Raw genomic sequence first — 22,303 nt, 5'->3', positions numbered from 1 at the left:
GGGGAATTCACATATACATAAACATCATTTGGAAATTCACTAATTGATGCCTAAGAGCTGTGTGAATTGACTTCACTGCAAAACACTGCACTTGAAATTACATCAGGTGGGCTGAAAGTTCTCTCGGTGGTGGTTCTAACATAACAAATCAAGGTTGAGGCTGGAGAATCCTAAAGCTTATGTTTCCTTCCTTGGTCATGTGCAGCTCAAAAAGTGAAGGCGTTACCATTTTGCTATGAAAGTGAAAAGAGCCCAAGGACCCCCCTAAGTTTGTTAACAAGGGACAAGCTTTTGTATCTGGATCATGCCACAGCAAGCAAATCACTTATTGCTGCAGTTGTCATTTGTGTATTTAGAAAACTTCTCTGATGCCTTTCCACAGAACTGGATGGAGGCATCATGATCAATCATGTATGAATCAAATCCAAAAAAGCTCAATAAAATTGAGGTCCTTATCTTAAAGGCTAGGTCAAGATGTAGCAGAACTTGCTACTGATGGAGAAATCTGTTCCATATTCTTGCCTCTTAGCCTAATCTTTGTAATGTGATATTCAAGACTGCATGAAGATGCATGGGTGTGACTTTGTGGATGCTGTTAACATGAACCTTTGGGTGTGAAATTTTAGTCTCACAAGCGGAACATCTTTTCCAGTGCTGTTGAATAAATGGGGCACATTTTATTGTACTGATATGCACATAATGGAATGTATTACAAAAGTTCTTATTGCAGTGGTTGAATATGGAAAATATACATAGAATCCACAGTATTAGGAATATACCTACAATTAGCTCACCAAACACAGAACCAGAAAGAAATTCGCTACTCTGGCCCCTGTGCTTTTTATAAGGACTGTATCTCCAAGCCATTGCACATGTAATTGGGGAGTTCTCAATTTTTCTCACCATCATAACAAACAACAAGTTTTTGGTGAAGAGATTTTCCATAGAAAAGCAGAGCCTGGATACTCATTTGATAGCTAGTTAGTAGGACTTAATTTTAAAGAGAAGGGCTGGACTCTATGGATTTGTTCCACTTATGGTAGCACCTTCACTTGGTGAAAGGGGCTCAGAAAGACCCCATCAATACAACAACGGATTCGAGATCAAATCTTTCATGGGATTAACACATCCTTTCAGAACATTTCAGAAATGTAACACAAAGCATCCTTTGTCTTACATTTCTGTTGCTTCTAAAAATCAAGAACCAAAATTAATCCTGAAGAGCAGCGTGTGCAAAATAATGGCACAGCCTATCACCGCCCTTCCTTCAGAACCAGCATCTTACTCTTAGGGACTTCTTTCTTTGAACACACAGTGCGTGTATTTGGTATGTTTACCCTTTTGGGCTTTTTATATTTGTATATATAAAGTTCATGGCTAGAGAGCCAGCAGTCTATTTTTCAGATGCTCAGTGGGATTTTTGAGGGTTTCTCCTTTGCTTTGAGCAGCAAAGACCCTTAAGACCTTCCTCAGTATCAAAAGTGGTTTTCCATACACCAGGGGGCGCTGCTGTCTAGCCAAAACTAATAAAAAAATTCTCTTGCATATGCACATCTGGTTGAACTGGTTTCTGGCCAATGAAAGTGAATGAGGAAAAATCCTAGATTTAGTGAAATCAATAGTAAAAGTCCCTATTGATTTTTAACAGAGCAGGAATTTAGCCTTTTTTTACTATATTTTGGTAATCTTAAGTCCTTACATAAATTATTTTACTACATAAATGATATTACTGTTTGGAGTAATTTTTCATCTCAATCCTTACCTGACCTGTAAACACATTTTCCAAGTAACTTAGAAAAGGTATTTACAAATCCTTACGTACCTTTTGTAGAATCTTAACATTTAAGTAATGTCTAATATATGATCCTCCCCCAAAACATTTGTTCTACTGAACATACAGGCATCCTCTTTCTAAAAAAGAGCATTGTGATGGAGCTTTTACAAGTAACTGATATTAAAAGACAGAGTTGGCTTATGGACAAAAACATAAATAATAATTGTGCTGTTACTGATATTGTTATAGGCTTCATTGTGAACAGTGGACACACATCAGTTTTTTATAGGAGAATATGAAAGTGCTTGACATTGGAAGAAAACCTTTTACATATTAAAATACAAAAATATGCTTTGTTGAAGGTTTTAAATAAAATAAACTGAGAAGCAAGGAAATTCACAGTTGGGACGGAAACTCCTTACACTAGTCTACTGCAAGAATGAGGCTCTAGTTGACCTCAAGAAAAGTTAGCACAGAGTCCACCAATTTTGCTGGAAATTGTGCAAAGAGGTAAATGGAGCAAAACTTTCAGAAGTGCATTCTTATTGAGCTTAAATCTTGATAATGTTATGTGTGACCTGCACTGCTATTCTAAACAAATAGTCTGGATCTAAAGAGCTACTTTAGGATTACCTTGTGGGAATTTTCATTTTCATCTCAGTCCATTCCATAATATACTACAAACTGCTTTTGGAAAGTTTCAAAAGTATTTCACCATGCATTGTCAGAGGAGGTAGGGTGCTCCTCAAAAACGAATAAACAAAAGTCCAAAGCATACTTGGATGCTCAGAAATAACACAGGGAGCTGCCTCATTCTGAATCAGACCATTGGTCCATCAAGTTCAGTACTGTCGACCGCAACTGTCAGCGGCTCTCCTGGGTCCCTGGCAGAGATCTTTCACATTACCTACTATCTTTTAGCTGGACTGAACCTAGCACCTTCTGTGTGCTAACCACTGAGCCATCCACCCCAACTTAATAGGTCTTTTAAATAGAAGGGCCATTGAAAGGGGGGTTATTATCTAGTACATTTTATTTTAGATGAGCCATTCGAGCATGGTCATTAAACAGTTGACTCTCATAGAAACCACTGGCCTTATGCAGTTGTCATGCTGCTGAACTCAACCACTGTTAAGTGGTTAGCATTCAGCTGCAAGCTCATGCGCTTCCTCTTTCCCTCTCTAGCACAAATTCCTTCTTTCTTTAGCTGCTGATTGTTAACCAAAACATTATACCTGCATGTGAACATTATCGAAGGTTCCCAGATTTATAATGCAATACTATACAGAATTACTCCAGTCTACATCCGTTAGAATCATGGGCGAAGAGCGGAGTAACTCTGTTGAGTATTGCAATGTTAATAACTATAGTTCGCATTGATACATACATAAAACATTTAAAGCTAATAAGGAAAAAGCAGTATGAATTCCTGCCAAGGAGGGTGCGTGAGGCAGCTACATCTTGTTCTCAATCTCTTAAGCATGGGTAATTGAGCAACAGTGTGACCACTGCACCGGGCACTGGAATTACTCTGGTACAAGGAGTTAGAAAACAGCATCGTTAGGGACCTACTCCTATGCTACCTTGACAACAGAGAATTTTGAGGATTGGCTTAATTCCTGGAGGTCAAGTCACTGAAATTGCTCCAATGTAGATTGCAAGACTGTGGTCATCTTTTGTCAGCATATTTAAATATTCCTAAAGATTCCGTGCCTGATTAAGAATGGGAGTTTCTGAACATTCCTGCTATTGTAGATTCAAGTCATATCCCCACTTACTTTCAGCTTTAAAAAAGTCTTGTGATTTAAATAAATAAATAAGGCACCACTAAGAATGAATTACTCAATTTCCAAAGATCTTGACACTACGAGCATCTTAAAAGGAAAACACCATTTCTTTCACTGGGAGCTATTTGCTCATTTTTATCAAATGGCAAGTAGTCCATATATAAATGATAGAAATATTGAGTCCATGGAATTGGAACTCGGTGATAAATATCCTATAGTATAATGTGCACTTACTAAAATATTTCTAAAGTAGCTGTATGAAGGACCCTGTCCTTACATAGGAATAACTGCCACAGTGCTCTAATCTGCGACAGTCTGGCCCTGTTGGGACAATTCTTGAGGAAGTATAAATTGAGGCGTGTGGACCAAGTCAACACATGCCCAATCCTATGCATGTTTACTCGGAAGCAGGTCTTGTTTTATTCAAGGAAACTCACTCCTGAGTTAGTATGCATAGTGTTATAATCCATAGGGCATTAATAACTGGCTCCACTGGGACAGCTCTTGAAGTTTGTGCTCTGTCAACACAAGTCAGACTGATTGTAGGATTTGGTTCCAAACTACATTTTTTTAAAAAAGAGAAAACAAAAATCTAAATAACCTGAAATCAAGAACGTTTTCCCTCACACTTAAAGGTCTAAATTATTTCTTCATATTTAAGAAATGGAGAGAAAAGCATTTTTAAAATTTATCAAAATTCAAAGCTCCCCCCAGTAAACTCCTGAAAACGTAACTTTAAACATAATTTTCTACTGACCAATAACAAGAGTACCCTGAATGAAACATTAAAATGTATCTCTTAAAGTCCAGGTGGAACATCTCCAAGTCCTACCCTTGCTGTAAATGAAAGTGTTGATGAAGTGTTATTTGAAACCACGTGAATTTTATATGCAGTTAAGACCTTGGGTTTGTTCCTGTTCCAAAAGTTTCCTTACTAGTTTTTCTAAAGTAAAAAGATGTTCGTCTACATCTTCTGGTACAAGATCCCTGAGGGAGTTGCAAAGTTCAAACAAGTATTCAGTGTTTCTTCCACTGGGACCAACGGCATTAAAAATCTGTTTGGCAATCTCTTCTAGAGGTGCTGGCCCGAGGTAGTTAGGGTTTTCACAGGTTCCAATATATAGCAGCACATCAAAGGGTTCCACGGAAGGATCTTTTGGATAGAAAATGACAGTTGTAGTCCTGTAGCCACCTTTCTCTCGGAAGTCCAGATATGCTTTTACTTCACCTTCTTGTCCTAATGGCAGTTTGTATGCCACACCCCATACACAGCCCTGTTGAAGAATACAATCACAAAAGTAAAACACATCCATTCCTGAAAAATAGAAAAATGCTAGTGGAAGCCTTCAAAAGTTGGCAGAGAAGCTTATTGTGAATTCAGCATTTTCCTCTTTTTAGCATCCCTTCCCATCAATGATACATGCACACAATGTGTCCGGGGTCTGAGACACAGCCCCTGGCCTCGCTGGGAGAAAGCAAAGGGAGGCAGCCGGGAGGTGGCTGCCTTGCTATCCCAGCCAGCAGCCAGGGCCAGAGCCTGCCCACCCCAGGGGAAAGGGGTGAAGGGCCAAAACCCCAGAGGGCTAGAGGGGGCAGGGAGAGGCCAGCTAGTCCCACCCTCCAGGGGGAGGATAGGGGGCTGAGCAGAACAGAGGAAGAAGGCAAAGGCAGGAAGAATAGGGATCCAGCAGCAGCCCAAACAGAGCCCTTACCAGCCAAGGAGGAAAAGCAGCCACAGCAGCTCAGAGCCACACCCCAGCCTCCACCTCAGCTTGAAGACAGCAACCTGGTTCAAGAGAGGCTCAAAACCAAGCCCCTCCAGGTGGGGCTGCTGAAGGCATTCTGTGGGAAGAGCTGGGCAGCCAGCCAAGGGGCCACAGCTGGGCCTACCTTCAGTAATCAGCTCAGCCAGAGAGTCCTGGCAGCCAGCCAACATGACGCAGCTGTTGCTGATCCAGGCAGCCCAGCCAGCTACCCCAGCTGCAGCAGCTTGAGACAGCCAAGGCCAATGCAGGGAGGCCAAGGAGGGGTGTGTCCTGGCAGGCAGGACCTACAAGGAGGGCGGGGCGGTGAGAGAAGGCCCTATAAAGGCTGGCTGGGAAGAGTTCTGGGGTGGTGGGTGTGAGTAAGGAGTGATGGTGTGGAGTGAGAGCGGTGCAAGAGTGGAGGCTTGGAGGTGAGTTCTGGGAGGAGATGACAGAGGGCGAAGGGGGTGAGCAGGCCAGGTTGAGCAGGCCAGTGAGTGGACTGAGAGGGAGTCTGGGTGATGTGTATCGCCCCTCCTTCCACGGAGCAGGGTCCTGCAGCATCCCTGGCACCCCTCTGACATCAGGGCCAGCGCAGCCGGCGCCCAGCAGCAGCAAGCCCTGACACAATTCTCCTTAAAGGTATAGGAAATAAGGATATTAGGATGATAGTATGTTATCTCTGCAAATGTATATAACGCGTGGGGCATTGCAGGTGGAAATGGGTGGAGGTGCAGGGGCGAATTCTGACTCTTTCCCTCACAATCTGTTTTTCCTCTGGCCAGGCTTATTTCTGATCTTGGAGATCAGATGGAGGAAATATTGGAAAGGGAAGGATTGTGAGAAGAGTAATAGGGCAAAGGCAGGGTTACAGATTCTCCCCTCTGAATCCTATGCCTTGCTTCCATAGCTCTTTGTCTGTTGTGGAGGCACTCCTCTGCTGTGGAGTGGATTTGTGTGACAGTAGGTGCTTTTGGCTCCTTGGAAGTCACTGGTCTCACATGAGCACTAGTGCCAGAGGACCATGTGGAGAATAGTGCTGCACCAGTAGAAGGCATAGGATCAAGCCCAAGTGTCTTTCCTATAAACAGCTTACTTCTGCATTAGTGTAATCAGAAATATAACAACAACAACAACAACATTCAATTTATATACTGCCCAGGACAACTTAACACCCTCTCAAGAGCAGTTTACAAAGTATGTTATTATTCCCACAACAACAATCACTCTGTGAGGTGGGTTGGCCTGAGAGAGCTCTGGAAGAGCTGTGACTGACCCAAGGTCACCCAGCTGGCTTCAAACGGAGGAGTGGGGAATCAAACCCGGTTCTCCAGATTAAAGTCCTGCTGCTCTTAACCTCACCAAACTGGGATTTATCCATCCCATGTAAACCAGTGTGATGTGTTTATAATGTCAGATCAGGGCTGGAGAGACCTGGGTTCAAATCCGTGCTTATCCATAAAGCATATGGAGTGATAGTGGGCTAGTAACTCAGCCTTGCCTACCCTCTAGGGTTTGCAAAGATAAAAATAGATTTTATGCTGTACTTGGTTTGGAGGCAGAATGGGATTAAAATGGAATTAAAAAGATAGATGTCTGCCTCACAGTGTGTGGTTCTGATCTAAAGCAGACTTGCATTTAGAAGTTGGCTATTTATCTTAAGCAGAACTATCAAATATTTATTTTAAAAATCTACACTTCCTGTTTGGCAGGTTCTTCAGATCTCACCTTGCTTAAGATTAGCATGCCTACATGTAATATTGCATATGTACTATTGTTACAAGGGGAATTTTACTACTTAATATTTTGGCTTCTGGAGCTGCAAAATGAGGCAGCAGAGACCCGAGATGGTAGAATAACAGTACTACTTCAAACTGCATGTGGTACATTCCAGCCTGGAGTGTTTCACTGCATTAAAAACCTTAAAGCAGACAGAAAAACAGCACAGCAGGTAAAAATATTTTACCCCTTCTTTGTGCTTGCTGTGCTGGTTTTCTGTTTGCGGGGAGATTTTTATATATACAGAAACCTTCCAAAACTTACCCAGCTCATACATGTGTGGACTATGCTGAGGTGGCATGGTAAACCCAAGAAAACTGCCAATTAATAGTTCATATTTTTCCCCACTCTGTGCTTTAATATATGAATAAGTGAAGAATATTATGGATTACAGATTGTTTGCCTTAATTTGGGTTTTGGTTTATACAACTACAGTAGGGGGAAAAAAACAAGGCCAACCATTCTGTGCTTATAGAAGAATCTGTTGGTTAGCATAATGGGGTCCAACTGCACAGTAATGTGAAAAACACTTACCAGAAAGGTACAGAAAAGTCACAATGACAGACACTGTGCTGCATTTTGCTTGCTTGTTTTGTCAACTACAGAGGTGGCTAAAATCTATGTTTGCTATTAAATTCATCTCGGTTTGCTATTAGCATTTCAGAGAAACTATTATTTTAAGGGGTTTGCCTTGACCAAATAAATCCTGAAAACACTGGCAACTTTATATGCCACGTTGCACTTAAGGTTTCCAAATAAAACTAGTGGTATCAGCGAAACTGGAAAAGGGCCAGAGAACAGCAAGAACAGCCTCATGCAACACCTTCCATATGAACTGATGTTCAGACTTGGCTAAGAAGAGGGCATGAGTGAATTACATGCTGAAGAGTAGTAAGACTACTGTTTAGCGTGCATTTTTGAATGTTCAGGGAGCTTCACATAACATGAGGATTAATCATCCATTGTAAAATAGGCCAGTTTGTATCCCCATATTGAAGATGCCAAGGGAGGGGGATAAAGCTAGGACTAAGAAATAAGGATTTGCCAAAGGCTGGCATGTGAGCTCAGGTCTGACTGGAGAATAAAGCTGCAACTTCCTGGCTTGCGCTCTTGAGGCCAAAGGGCACATGACTGAACAGCTGTGTATATGTATATGTGTTTGCCATGTTGACAAATAAGGTAGTGGATGTGCACGTTATGTATATGAAAAGGAAAACGTGAGAGAAAGTTGGTGCAGGCCATCAGCTGAAGGCTGGAGATTATGTGATGGGGCAGCCGTGTGTATTTTAATTTATGTGTCTGTCCCATTCATATAACGTGTGTATGTGGTGGGGGGAGGGGGGAATTATTTTTTTACATGAAAAGAATATGAAGATGAGGGAAGATAATCCCTCCTCTCTCCCACATCGTACTTTATTGTAGTAGTTTTTTCTAGTAGAAGAGCTGGGCTGGGAGAAAAATGCTTCAAACAATGAGATTGGATCCTACATCCCTCAGTAGAAGGTTGCATTTCTCTTCTGCCAGCAGTCTTTTCTGATCTAGGAAAGTTTATCAGCAAGAAAGCAGGATCCACACGGAACACTAACCACAGGGATTAGGAGACTGCAGTGAGAAGAGAAAGAGGGGAATGATATTCCCACATCCTCGCTGCAGCCTCCTGACTCACCCATGCAGGCCCAATGCCTCCATCCCTCCCCCCTCCCCCCGGCCACAGGGAGGAATAAACTTTCCTGAGGTCAGAAAGGACTGTTGGGGAGAGGGGAACACAAGAAAGATCAGTAAACTTTGCCTCTGCAGATCACAGGATCTAACCCAAGGAGTGCAGTAGTGGGAGGAGGATTTTGCTTGCTACAATAGGATGCTTCTATTCTGGAGACAGTTCAGTCTTTGCCATCATATTGTAAGGAACTAGTATTCATTTAAAAAACAGCATGCAATTCTGCCACTAGAAATGACAGTGGACAGGGTACCCTAAAACATTATGCAAATTCACAGAATATAGACATAGAGATTCTTACTGTAGTCATTCTGTATATTCCCTATTGAAATTTAACCTTTAGCCCTGACTCTTACCAGGCAATCAAAGGTGCATGCAGAAATGGATCTGCTTTGCCAGTTAGCAGGGGAATTTTCTCTTACCCACAGAGGGATCCTGAGTGGATTCCCCATATGAAAGGCAGAGTAATGTCTCTATTTTTTTCTCCGTTCAGCAGGAATATAAACCTCTGGTGGATTCTACACATACTGTCCCTACAAGATAGAAAAGAGTCCAGTAGCACCTTTAAGACTAACCAACTTTACTGCAGCATAAGCTTTCAAGAATCACAGTTCTCTTCGTCAGATGCATCTGATGAAGAGAACTGTGATTCTTGAAAGCTTATGCTACAGTAAAGTTGGTTAAAGGTGCTTCTGGACTCTTTTCTATTTTGCTGCTACAGATTAACACGGCTAACTCCTCTGGATTTATGTCCCTACAAGGTGCCATTTGGGGACAGTGAAACAGCCTCCTCTTGTGTTAATGGGCTAATTACACTAAAGAGACAAACACCTATTTTCCTGTGCTGATTATGCTACTACCATTATTGTGATGTGAAAAAAATAACAGGAAATACACTTAAATGTTTTAAGAGCTACATTTTTAATATACTCTGTGCACCTCTAAATGAAACTTAACTAGTGTAATCACTTTTTCTCCTACAAGGTTCTGAAGCTGGCAGTAAGATGTCATAGGGGGAAAACTACCTTGAAAAGGGGCACATGTCCAAGAGAATCAGTGGGTATGGGGAGGAGGTTAAGCAATCCTCCCACCCACAGATTCTCTAGTACAAATATCCTGTCCACTTATCATTCTTGTTATCTTGGCAAACATGTTGAAAAACACGTTTACCATAATAATATGTATCATACTCACACCCATCTTTGATGCATAAAAAGAAATAATGAGGTTTATTCGGTTATTTTATGCTCCGCTGTGACACCCCCCCCACCCCCGGGAAGAGAAACATTGTGTTTCATGGTCAGCAGAGACCCACCCAGACTTAATAGTGCTCCTGTATTGCCAAGAACTACATCCACACAAGTAGAGCTGCTGTAGCATAGCGGTTAAGTGGTTAGGATGCAACTCAGGACTCTGATGATTTGACTCCCACCACTGCCAGGACTCAATAGGTGGCCTTGGGTAAGCTCCTCAGCCCCAGCTCCTTAGCTGTATTGTGGGGATAATGATAACATTGACTTTGTTCACTGCTCAGAGTGTGGTACTAATCGATCTAGAAGGGTGGTATATAAGCACACATTATATTATTTTTACTATTCTTCTCATGAGCGCAGTTCCCGTCACCTGCCTGCTTTGCCCCTTTAAAACCTCAGGGGGCTGAGCTGTGCCTTATGCTGTGGGGCAGCTCCCCCAGGTCTGCAGGTCGAGTTGCCAAGGCTGCAGCTCCTTCTCTAAGTTCTTCCTCCCTTCTCTATGCCTTCTCAGCATTTCCAAGCCAGCTTGTCTTCTGCTTTCTTGCTGCCTCTTATGATCTCTTCCTATTTATTCCTGGGGCTCCACTCATGCTGGCCATGCTCAGCACTGCTCCTTCCTCCTCTTGAGCGTGTTCATTTTTTAATCCCTGCCTTGCCTTGCTTTGCCACACCCCAGCTGGGTTTGCACAGGGCTAGCCAGGGACCCTTGTTGCCTACCATGCCTTTGGCTGGCAAATCTCCTGCCCCTGCTGCTAGGCTCAGCAGCTGCTTGGTGAGGGGAGACTTTCCTGCAGATGGTGCCCTGGGGCCATAATGCCGCTACTGTCTTCCTGAAGTAGCTGCTGCCTTTGGCCCAGTAGGTGGGGCCTCCACTGCCGCCTCTGTGCCATTTCTCTCTTTTTTGCTGAGATTCAGGGAAGATTACAAAATTTAAAACAATGCAATACAAACAGTATAAGGTTAGGGTAACTGGGTGGGATACTTCATACTATGAACACAAGGAGCTTGTGGAGACAGACTTTCTCCATCTTCTCGCAGCAGCCATCTGTAACCCTTTTTCAAGCTGCTACTAAGGGAGGGCCTTGTGGGCAAATTACCATGTGGCATGGGGAAGGTCTCTAGTAAGGCAGGGGAAATGGAACAAAGCTGTTATCATATATACTTCAAGTAGTCTAAGACAATATATATAGATATAGATATCAAACACAACTACTGTACCTCAGGATCTTCAATGAGTGTCACAACTCTTCCAGGCTAAAATTAAAAGAGATCACTATTTCAAAAAATGTCTTTTGTCAAATCAGTGGCAAAAAAAGAAACAATTCACATAAACAAACTCAACCTATGGGGAGTGAGTGACCTCAACATATGATGTACTTTTGTTGTGTGAGAAAATGTAACTTCTAATCAAGATTTAAAAGGACAGGAATAGAAGTATAACATTTATTTTTGGACTTGGGAAAAGTCAAACGATTGTCACTTATGTGACTGTTCACACTGAAGGCTTATTACCACTTTCTAAAATGGGCTGTGTAACAGTAGCCAGAAAGTTGCAGTTTGGAACTTGTGCAGCCCTAATGTTACCCAAATGTTCATGGTAGTGTAGCAATTGTGTGAGAGATGTGGAATGGCACACTCCTATCTCCCTTATGCCTTAGTTCAGGGTCCCCAACCTTTTTGAGCCTGTGGGCACCTTTGGAGTTCTGACAGTGTGGATGACATAGCCACAAAATGGCTGCCACAGGAAGTGCAGCCAGCCATACAGTGGCTGCTGCAGTTTATCTTCAGTCACACAGTGAAGATCCTTGTGCTGTGGTGGCAGCTTCTGCCAGAGCAAGATTTTTTAAGAAACACACAGCCCATCAAAAGTCTTGCTGAGCAAAATCCCCACCTGGTCCCACCCTGCCTAGTTTCCAAAGACACTTGGTGGGCTCCAGGGCACCCATAGATACCACGTTGGAGACCACTGCCTGAGTTTTCTGTCGTCGATGATGGCTTGATTCCACCTGGATATTCTCAGGAGGGATGACAGTAGTTTTCAAAATGAGTTTAGGGATGTCCTTATCCTAGAGTAATATTAACAGTCAGGCCTAGCTATGAATCCTGGTGGTGATGGGGAACTATAAGAAGAGATGGGCAGCATATAGTCCCATGGTTTGCCCACTTGAAGCCATAAACAGCAGTTTTGTTTCTACTTTTGGTCCCTGCATAAAGGACACTGTCCTCCCTATGGGAGCTGTGGCTCAATGGTAATGTATCTGCTTTGCATGCAGAAAGTCTCAGCCACGTTCCATCCCTGGCATCTCAGGTTAAAAGGATCAGGTAGCATACACGTGATGCGAAAGACCTTGGAGATCAGCTGCCAGTCAGAGTAGACAACACTGACTTAGAGTGACCATGGTATAAGCCAGCTTTACCTGCTTTTGTCTTCTACATTTCTACCCTTCTGTCATTTTCATATACTCTTTTTATTCTCTCCCTGCCACTGAAAGTACCTGTTAAACAGTGGCAAGATAGGAATGTGTGAGAGACATACTACATACGTGCTACAGCCAAGCTTACAGTTAATATTTGAATTTAAGGCATCTTATTCACTTCTCTGGACCCAAAGAGTCTTAAATCCAACTCTTCAGCTCAGTGGATTTGTAGATGGTGAGTAATCATACTTTTCAAAGTTCAGCTTATTACCAAAAGCTCACATTGGGTTTGTAAGGAATTTTTAGTTGTATATATAGAGAGAGAGGTGAAGGCCGGGGGGGGGGGGGAGAATCTAAAGGAAACATTTCCCCCCCATCGGCATTTCAATCTCCCCCCCCCCCATCGGCATCTCAATCTCCCCCCCATTGGCATTTCAATCTCCCCCCGCACCCCCACCCCATTGTTTTGGAAGAAGCAAAATGCTTCTTAACACAAGGCTTTTTTCACTCAAAACATATATGAAAAGGTTTGAGGACTTTTTTCAAGTTGTTTCAGCAAAAAATTGGGGAATTTGTCAGAGTATAGAAGAAAAATTTTGGAAATGAATGAAATGCTTAAGACAACATGAAAAGTCTGAGGTTTTCCATTTTTTCCCTTTTTGGAATGAGTGAGATTCTTTTTAAGATGAGATTTTACTCAAATATGTAATTTAAACTTTTACAGAAAATATTCTGCAGCATTAATGATACTATAGACATTTACAATGCATTTTTGAGAGTATTTTTTGTGTAAATATAATTAATTTTGGCAATAGTTAATATGCTATAATGTTTTTAGTGATAATCAATAAAGAGTTCAATGTTTCGTTGCTTGAAAGTTTAATTCAATTTCTAAATGTGCTGATAGTTGTACCTATAATGATTATATGAGAGTGGATCTGTCCAAATATACTTTCTTTTATTTACTATAGAATTTTTCTCCCTGCAATTTTAATTTTTTCCTACCTCTCAGATGACAAAAATAAAGATATTAGAAGCTAAGTAGTGGGTGTATTTGCTATTTTTTCTTACAGAAGACCAAGACATTCATACCTTTAAAATTATATATACCAAATAATACAATCGTAGATGCAGAGAAGTTAGCCGTGTTAGTCTGTGGTAGCAAAATCAAAGAGTCCAGTAGCACCTTTAAGACTAACCAATTTTATTTTAGCATAAGCTTTTGAGCTCTAGCTACATAGAATTTATACGTTCTATCCTGCTCAACAATTTGTGATTGTTAAAATTATTCTACAGTTGATGGAATTCTGTTTGCATCAGGGATAATATTAAGTCCATTTCTCTGTGTCTTTGGAAAAGTAATACAAACTATATCTTCTTGAACCCTGGAAATCTAGTTGGTCTTTAAGTGCTACTGGACACGAACATTGCTCTTCTTACATTTTTGTTACTGGTAATCAAGAACCTAATTTAATATTGAAGAACAATGTATGTAAAATAACAGTAAAGGCCACCACCTCCAGGTTCAGCATCTAATGATTAGGGATTTCCCCCTTCAAACATAGGGCAGGGCTGCATCTGTGAGGCACTATTACCCTTTCTGGTCTTTTTTTCTACATTCCATTTGTTTTTTTATGTGCAGGGGGCCCACTGGAACTTGGGGGCGTTGTGGCAGTTTTAACCCAGGAGCTTGAAAACAGTATTCTGTGAAAGACCTTTTATTTGGCAACAGGAGCAAACTCAGAATGAACAAAGATTCACAGACAAAGATGCTCATAGTCAAGTTTTCACAGCTGTGGACAAAGCCCAAGTAGGAGGGGATGAGGTACCTTTAGGTGTTTTCAGCACACATTATATACTTCTTTATGGGCAACAACTGATGCAAGAGTAGTGATAAATCACATGGTTACTTTATCTCTTGTGCTCAGATCAGAATGGCAGGTTCACTGTTCCTGATTTGTCTAACTATATTGTTTGATTTGAAACTCTCATGTCTAGGACAGAACATGAAATCTGCAGTCTTTGGTGTCATATGTGGAAAGCATTTTATAGGACAAAGAACATGTTGCAAAGAGGATATGCATTATAATAAACTAGTCACTTCAGTGGGCACCTCATTTTCCTCTTTATTCCCCTCCCCATGCTATTTCTTCTCTTCCTCCTCCTAGCAGCCTCTATATCCTCTCACCTTTCTCTGTGTCTTTCCACTTCCCACTTTCCCTGCCCTCCTAGCCTTTGCCTTTATTTATTATTTAATTCATTTATACCCCGCCTTTCTTCCTCAGTGGAGACAAAGCAGCTGCTACCACTATTCTCCATTTTATCCTCACAATCCTGTGAGTTGGGTTAGGCTGAGTCTATGACTGGCCCAAGCTTTCATGGCAGAGTGGGGAGTTGAACCTTGGTCTCCCAGATCCAAGTATGACACTCTTACTTTTTGCACTACACTGTTTTTTATGCAGTAGTTGCTATCAAATAGTCACTGCTGGGCCATGTGGTAGTGAGTGACTTGGTGGCTGCTGCCAGGCCTGCTCTCAATAGTCCTCCCTCCAGGGCAGAATGAAGGGGAGCAGAGATGGCCTGCAAGCCAAAACAGTCCTGGAAAGTGCTGTGCCCTACCCCCTCCCTTGCCTTTTACTGGCAAACCAAGATGTAAAGGCAACCCCACAATAGCCACTGAGATCTCAGAGGGTATCCTTCTAGAAGCTACAGGTTCTGCTTCTATCATTAGGGGTTAATTCCCTAATGAATATTTTTCATATTTTCATGCAAACCTGTGGCTTTTCTCAGGATTGTAGAAAGAACTAGCCTGTCTGTTTATGGTCCCAGTCTCTGGATTTATTTATCTACAGATACAGTCCTGTTGAGAATTAGATATATTAACAATATATAGTGTGCTTTTTCTGCTTTTGTAGTTCCATTTTTTGTATCACTTAATATATGTCTGAGACGTTTTTGTGTTTTTAATTTTTGTAATCCCGGTCATATTGCAGTGTTTATTAGATCACTCTTGCTGTTTGATTGCATTGAGTTACACTGTGTAATCCACTTTGGTATCAGTGAGAAAGGCAGACTATAAATAAAGTAAGGAATTCAACAAATAAATAAAATATGTGGAGAGCATGCTCTGGGGTGGTCATCGCTGGGAGCCAGAGATCTATTTTTAGGATTGGATGGGATTTTGAGTGTCCCCCCCCCCTTTTTACCTTGAGCAGCAAGACTCTTACTGCTCTTAGACCTTCCTCACGTCTTGCACTTTGGACATTCAGAAGGTTGCAGAATAGCCTTCTCTGTTATGATGTCACACCTTACAGAAAGCCCTCCCCTAAAGATTTGATTGGTTTCCTTACTTTATAGCTATTATCAGTAACCAAAATTTGTTTTCAGGGGGTTTCAGTTTCTGCTAATGGGTTGGGATTGACAGGGGGCTTGTACTGCTATAGAAAATGGGGCATATGTTATTGTATTTTAGTGTCAGTTCAGGGGGTTGATTCAGTGACAAGCTTCTGTGTGTGGAGAGCTGAGAGCCTATTCCTTGTGATTACATGTATCCAAGTTGATATTATTGACAAGTGTGACAATTGTACAATTTACCTTACCTCCTTTTTGGAGAGCAAAAATCATGGAAATAAACTGGATTGTGAACACACCTCTCTCAGTGGTGGATCCTACAGTGTGCACTTGAGATTTGGATAATTTCCCCCCACAACACAAAGAAGTATAGCATAAGCATTCATGTCTGAACTGCCTTATCTGATATGGTGTACTTGCTGTGTACCGTGAAATTTCTGGTTTGTCTCACTTCCACTACGAACTTACTAGCTGGCTCTAGGTAACACTGGCCACTCTCCATTTCAGTCCTCCCAACAATGATATGGGGCAACTATCCCAATTTTCTGAAGAAAAAAACACTCAGTGCTTATTTACTTATTGTACCTTTGGTTTTCTAAAGAACTCTATCAGAGTTGTTGGTCTTTTAAAGAACTCTACTCTGCATCATCAAGTTTAAATTGACACTTGGCTCAATCCAGTAAAAATAGCTGACATTTTTGCTTAGATGTTTACAGAAAATTACCCTTGACTATCAACGGTTTGTATAGCTTAAGTTCAGTTACACACCTCCAACACACCCTCCAAAAGAGAAAAATATATCAATTAAACTCTGCTGGTTTCTTCAGTTTTCTTCATGTTGTGTTGTCATACGCAACACATGATTTTATTCAAATCCTGGAACAAATCTGTTTTAAAGACTGTGTGCTGGAGAGGTACAATTGATACATATGCAGCATACTATTCATACTCTGAATCACAGGCTGTAATAAACAGTAACAGGATTATTACATGTTTTCATTCACAGAAGAATGCCAATTATTTCTAAGTTCTGCTTCATGTATGTTGGGCAGTCAGCTAAGTACTTTTGATGACTGAATGATTTGCCACACATGCAACTGTAAATAACCTAGCCCTGCTCCCTCAGTGCCATTCTCCCAGATTGCTGGATGTTTCTGCACTCCATTGTTTCCTTCGCTCAACAAATGCTATTTAGAATTATATAAGCTCTATAGTCCTTGCATAGTGTGAAGCACACCAGCTTTCAAAGTACTGTAAGGTCTATCCAGGTAGTTTTAAAAATATGCATCTTATCAAATTAGCCAGAGCTGCTGCTTGTTTTTTTTATAGAAAATCTATAGGTTTGTGAGAAAAGGGGTATTAAACAGGCCCTAAAATTATCATTGTGCCAGGGCATTTTTTTTCTTATGGAGAAGATCTTAATGCTTATGCTGGAATAAATATTGTTAGTTAAGATGCTTCTGTTTAATTTTGGGTTTTGTTAACAAAAGGTGACTGGGAAGAAGGAAAGCTTTAATAAACAGTAGAGGCAACTTCTTTCTCTCCCTGCCAGAACTGAGGATTATTCAATAACATTGATTAGGAATAGGTTCAGCACACCAACTATAAGGTATAGAATTCATTACCAGTAGGATCATGTTCATACTAAGTGGGGAAATGCCATTGGTATATAATACACCTTGGTAACTACGTTTGTGATTATTTGTTTGGTAGCTGACAGACTAATGATTTAGCTTACCTATTTGGACAATTAGCCCTTAGAGGTTATACAGAAAGAGATCAGAATTAGTTACAGGAAGCATCCTGTTCAAGAGATAAATGATTTGAGACACCGTAACTGAAACTAAGATGATAACATTAGCCAAAAGGATAGGAAAGTGCGAGGTCAGCATGTGCTTTACAGGTCCTGAAGAGAAAGCATCTGAGGCAAGAACTATAAATTTGTTCTATTGTTTCCCGACAAAATTCCTCAACCTAGGCCCCCAAGTCCTTGCTCTTGTTATATGTTCTAATGTATTGGAGTGGGGTGGCCCAGGAGGAGCTTGCACCTTCATATGGGAGTCTACTCAGTGCAGTCCTAAACAGAGTTACTCTTCTAAGTCCACTGAAGTCAGTGAGCTGAGAAATGTGTGACTCTGTTTAGGATTGCACTGTGGAAATCCTTCAACAAGGATTATGCACTAAGCATAAAAAGTATTTCATGTTATGCCTTTGGTGCCTATGGGTATGTAAAGTGCTTTCAAGTCGCAGCTGATTTATGGCAATCCCATAGGGTTTTCAAGGGAATCTATGAACAGATGTGGTTTGTCATTGCGTGCTTCTGTGCAGCAACCCTGGGCTTCCTTGGTGATCTCCCATCTACCTTCTAAACAGGACCGACTCTGGTTAGCTTCTGAAAGTCAAGGAACCTGGGCTACCCTACCCTGCATCTGATGAAGAGAACTGTGGTTCTCAAAAGCTTATGCTACAATAAAGTTGGTTAGTCTTAAAGGTGCTACTGGACTCTTTACTATTTTGCAACTACAGACTAACATGGCTAACTCCTCTGGATCTATGGGCTACCCTAGTAGGGGATTTCATGATTGGCAGCTCCTTCAAGTCAATTTCAGTACTCAGAAAGCAACCTTTTTTGGGACAAGACTAGGCTGGACACTCTTCTGATTGCCTGTGTGACTTTCTTCACAACATTTTGATTGTGTAGATCTCCCTTCAAAATCCACATATATAAACACAAGGAAGCCCGACGTTAAATATTTGAAACAATACCATTCAAGTATATTTAGCAGGAAAGATTCCCATTGTATCCTATGGAACTTGAGTAAACATGTTCAAGGATTGCACTATGAATCTCTAAAGTACCTTGTATCAGAAACTGATCTGGTGAAAATTTACAGCAGGTTTAAATAGCATAGACTCCTCCTGTCTTCCTGAGGTATATTCAAGAAAGGATGCTACAATAAATAGGCTGCATGGGACAACTTGCCCAAAAGATGCTGAACTGGCATATCTATAACCCCCTTCTTTATAAAGGATAACTTCCCATGTCCTACTGAGTCTGGAACAGATTTCAAGCTTGAACATTATATTCTTGCAGTTCAGAAGGGGGAAAAAAGCTTGCTTAGCCATAAAGGTGATGATTAAAAAAAAATCTTATTGAAGTGTCTTCCATTAGTAGCCGCTGTGCCTGGCTTTACTAACTGCAACAGAGAGTGCCTAGCTGTGGCACCTTAGAGACCAACAAGATTTTCAGGGTGTAAACTGTCAAGAAGAGTCAAAGATCCCTGGTTGTTGGTCTCTTAAGGTGTTATTGGACTCAAATCCTGCTGTTCCCCTGCAGACGAACACGGCTACTCACCTAAAAGTGGCTTGGGAGCTTTTACTGTTGTCCTAAAACGTCCTATTCCAACCGAGAGACTGTACAGCTGTCCCTATACTCGTTTTGCTTTAAGAAACGGAACCACAACAGGATAGATGCCACCCGCTCCACGTTAAACGTCAGTACCTCGCTGGCATCTTGTATCGGTTGTTCCCTCGATGCCTGTGTGTGGGGGGGGGGGGGCGGGGATAAAGGGCCTTTTGACTTTTCTCTAAGAGTGAGAGAAATCGCAGCATACGAAGGCAGGGAAGCGCCTGGGTGCAAAGCGGGGCTTGTGTGGGGGAAAGAACAGGACCGTTCCTGGCGCAATCGCGGGGACGCGCGTGGGGGAGCCCGCCTGGCTTCTGGGGTCTTCCCTGCGTGCACGGAGGCACCCGCTTGTTGCCGCCCCTGGCCGCGAGGTCACCTGCAGCGGGGACTAGTGGCGCCCAGCAAGCTGTGCAAGGGGTGGGTGCGGGGTGCGACCTCTTCCCCCATCACTACCTTCTGCCTTGCAACCCGACCCCAGCCCTCACCCAGGGGCTGTGGGTCCTTTGCACCAGGCGGTCCGGGAAGCCGCTCACCTTGCCCGGCACTCCGCGGTGGTCGGTGCTGCCTTGCCAGAAGCGCCGGCTGTAGCCGGTGATGTAGCCGACCATCTTGTCCTCGTAAGGGAAATCCACCTTCCAGATGAGGGAGCCGTAGCCAAACACCCACATGCTTCTCGCCCCGCCGCTCACTGCGGCGCTCTGCCGGGAGTGGGGAGGCTGGGGGCGGCCCCCGCGGCTGCTGCTGGGACTCTGCATACTCCCGCGCTCGGCTCGGAAAGGCACTCTGGGGCTTGTAGTGCCTGCCGGGCAGAGGGGAGCCTCGCTTCGGCCCGGTCGCCTGCTTGCACGTGGGCGTTACTCCACGGGCGGAGGTGAGTCGCGGGGCAGGGGTCACGCCGGGCTTCCATGCCAGCGCCGCGGTGAACTACAACTCCCGGCGTTCTTTGCGCGATCGGGAAGCGGAGCGGGGCCTGTGGCGAGCGTCGCGCGGCCACGAGATGCCGGTTGAAGAGACTGGGAAAGGTGGGCTGGAGCGTCGTCAGAACTCCTCAGCGGTGAGCTGCTAAAACGGCAACGGGAAAAGCAGGTGGTGATTCTTCATTGTCTTTGTAGAAGTCGCTGTTAAGAGGAGAGACGGAGCCTGTTATCCACGCCGAACAAGAGGAGGGAAATGGGCTTTAAAGAGGCTTTTCTTTGACATGCTGAGTGGTTTGGTTTTTAAGGCAAGACGATATAATTCACCACAAAAATTTGCATATTTTAGATGATTGACCTCAGACCTTTGTGCATGCAGTTCGCATGTCTTTTGCAGTTATGCCTCCTTGGCGTGGAGGGGCAATTATGGAATTAGTAGGTTTTCATTTGCTCCCCCTATGTTGTGTATGCAAGGACTCTTAAGTCAAATCGCTTAGGTGAAAACTGAGGTGGTATGCTTACTTGGGGGTAAGGGCCAGTGAAGTCTGGATCTGCCTCAAAGAGCTGGTGGGAGACTAAAAGTCTATTTGGTCAGAGTTTCCTGTATTTAGTAACTGATAGTGATGTGTGTGTATTAGTGGAAAAGAGCATGAATCCAGTTGCAGCTATAAGACTAACAAAATTAGTGATAGGGGATGAGCTTCCATGAGCCACAGCTCACTTCTTCAGTGGTGTGTATTGTAGAACATGGGTAGTTACAGGGCATAAAAGTACAAATTCACTCAAGCACATTTCCTGTCTGCCTTATGGGCATTTAAGGCAGATGGTAATAAAAGACCTAAAAATATAATAAATAAAGTACCACCAGTGTTGGCTTCTAGCAGCAGTGTTTTATGAAATAGTAAGACTGTTTGCACAATAGGTAGATGCCATCTTTCTGTCTATTTTATTTATTTTCAAAGGCCTCTCTCTGCTTGCCAGCCCCAGCTGTGCTCGCAATATTTGTTATGGGCTCTTCAGGCTAATCCCAAGAGGCATGTGGTCATATTTTTCTCCTGTAATAAGCATTTGAAATACATTTCATTTGGAAAAAATAACTGTTCTGTAAAAGAAATCTTTTAGAATACTTAAGGATATTCAGTATTTGATTCAAATGTTACAGATTTTTGGCACAAAATGTAACAACAATTCAGTTAAAAAGATAATAAACAATTATTTTACATCTACACATGGACAGTAAAGAATCATAATCACTAACAAATAAGTAATTAAATTGCAAATATTAACAAATAACAGTTATTATGGAAATGAAACAGTAAAATAATTATTTATACTGGTATAAACAGTGCCTGGGCCAGACCACTCTCCTCCTGAGCTTCCCTGCATGGGCCAGTCAGCCACTTTCTCCTTTTGGGGACTTTTATCCTCCTTCTGGCTGCTCCCACTTACTGCATCTCTTAGCTGACTCTTGAGGAGATGCTTTCTCTCAAGGGGACCAGCAGCACAAACAGACAAGTGTCACTGCAAATAGCATGGGGTGGGAGGGTGTGGAGCTAACATCGGCCGGGATGGTTGGATTCATTTCACGTTTGGCACTGCAGCTGTCACGATACTGAGCTTGGTAGTGATACATTTATTATACATTCTTGAGAGTACATTCTTCAAATTAATCTAAAACAATCTCCTATCAAATGAGCAGATTTACATCATAACAACAACATTTGATTTATATACCACCCTCCAGGACAACTTAATGCCCACTCAGAGCAGTTTACATTATTCCCACAACAATCACCCTGTGAGGTGGGTGGGGCTGACCCAAGGTCACCCAGGTGGCTTCAAGTGGAGAAGTGGGGAATCAAACCCAGTTCTCCAGATTAGAGTCGCATGCTCTTAACCACTACACCAAACTGGCTGTAGAGGTCCCAAACCTTGTTGAACCTGCAGGCACTTTTGGAATTCTGACACCATGTGGTACACACAGCCAGCAAATGAGTGCTGCAGGAGGTGGAGCCAACCACAAAATGGATGTCACAGGAGACGGAGCAAACTACAAAATGTGACAAAACTCTTAATGGTAACTCTTCAACATTTTGGACGGAAGTTCTGTTTAATGTCTTTTAAAAATGTTTTCTTGCATACATATAGCTTACCTTCAGT

The 22,303-nt window shown here is 42.5% G+C and overlaps 2 protein-coding genes across 3 annotated transcripts in view; one reads left to right on the top strand and one right to left on the bottom strand.

Moving 5' to 3' along the window:
* The window catches only part of ASB3 (ankyrin repeat and SOCS box containing 3), a 46,519-nt gene that overhangs the window by 1,308 nt on the left and 22,908 nt on the right, over window positions 1–22,303 (top strand). Inside the window, exon 1 of one of the 2 annotated variants that reach the window (XM_054986483.1) lies at window positions 20,205–20,283. The exons of the other annotated variant lie outside the window; for it this stretch is intronic. The gene's annotated coding sequence lies outside the window, so the exon portion shown is untranslated. Of the gene's footprint in view, window positions 1–20,204; window positions 20,284–22,303 lie in introns of those variants that run through there. 2 annotated transcript variants of the gene reach the window in all.
* CHAC2 (ChaC glutathione specific gamma-glutamylcyclotransferase 2) lies at window positions 4,252–19,912 on the bottom strand. Its single transcript, XM_054986525.1, has 3 exons — window positions 19,763–19,912; window positions 11,274–11,309; window positions 4,252–4,835 (listed from the first exon to the last, which is right to left on the bottom strand). Exons 1-3 carry the CDS (start codon window positions 19,895–19,897, stop codon window positions 4,446–4,448), a joined length of 561 nt encoding a protein of 186 aa, XP_054842500.1. The 5' UTR covers window positions 19,898–19,912; the 3' UTR covers window positions 4,252–4,445.

The sequence above is a fragment of the Eublepharis macularius genome, chromosome 1 (assembly GCF_028583425.1).
Source record: "Eublepharis macularius isolate TG4126 chromosome 1, MPM_Emac_v1.0, whole genome shotgun sequence".
Lineage (NCBI taxonomy): Eukaryota > Metazoa > Chordata > Lepidosauria > Squamata > Eublepharidae > Eublepharis > Eublepharis macularius.
This window is presented reverse-complemented; position numbering and strand designations above follow the sequence as displayed.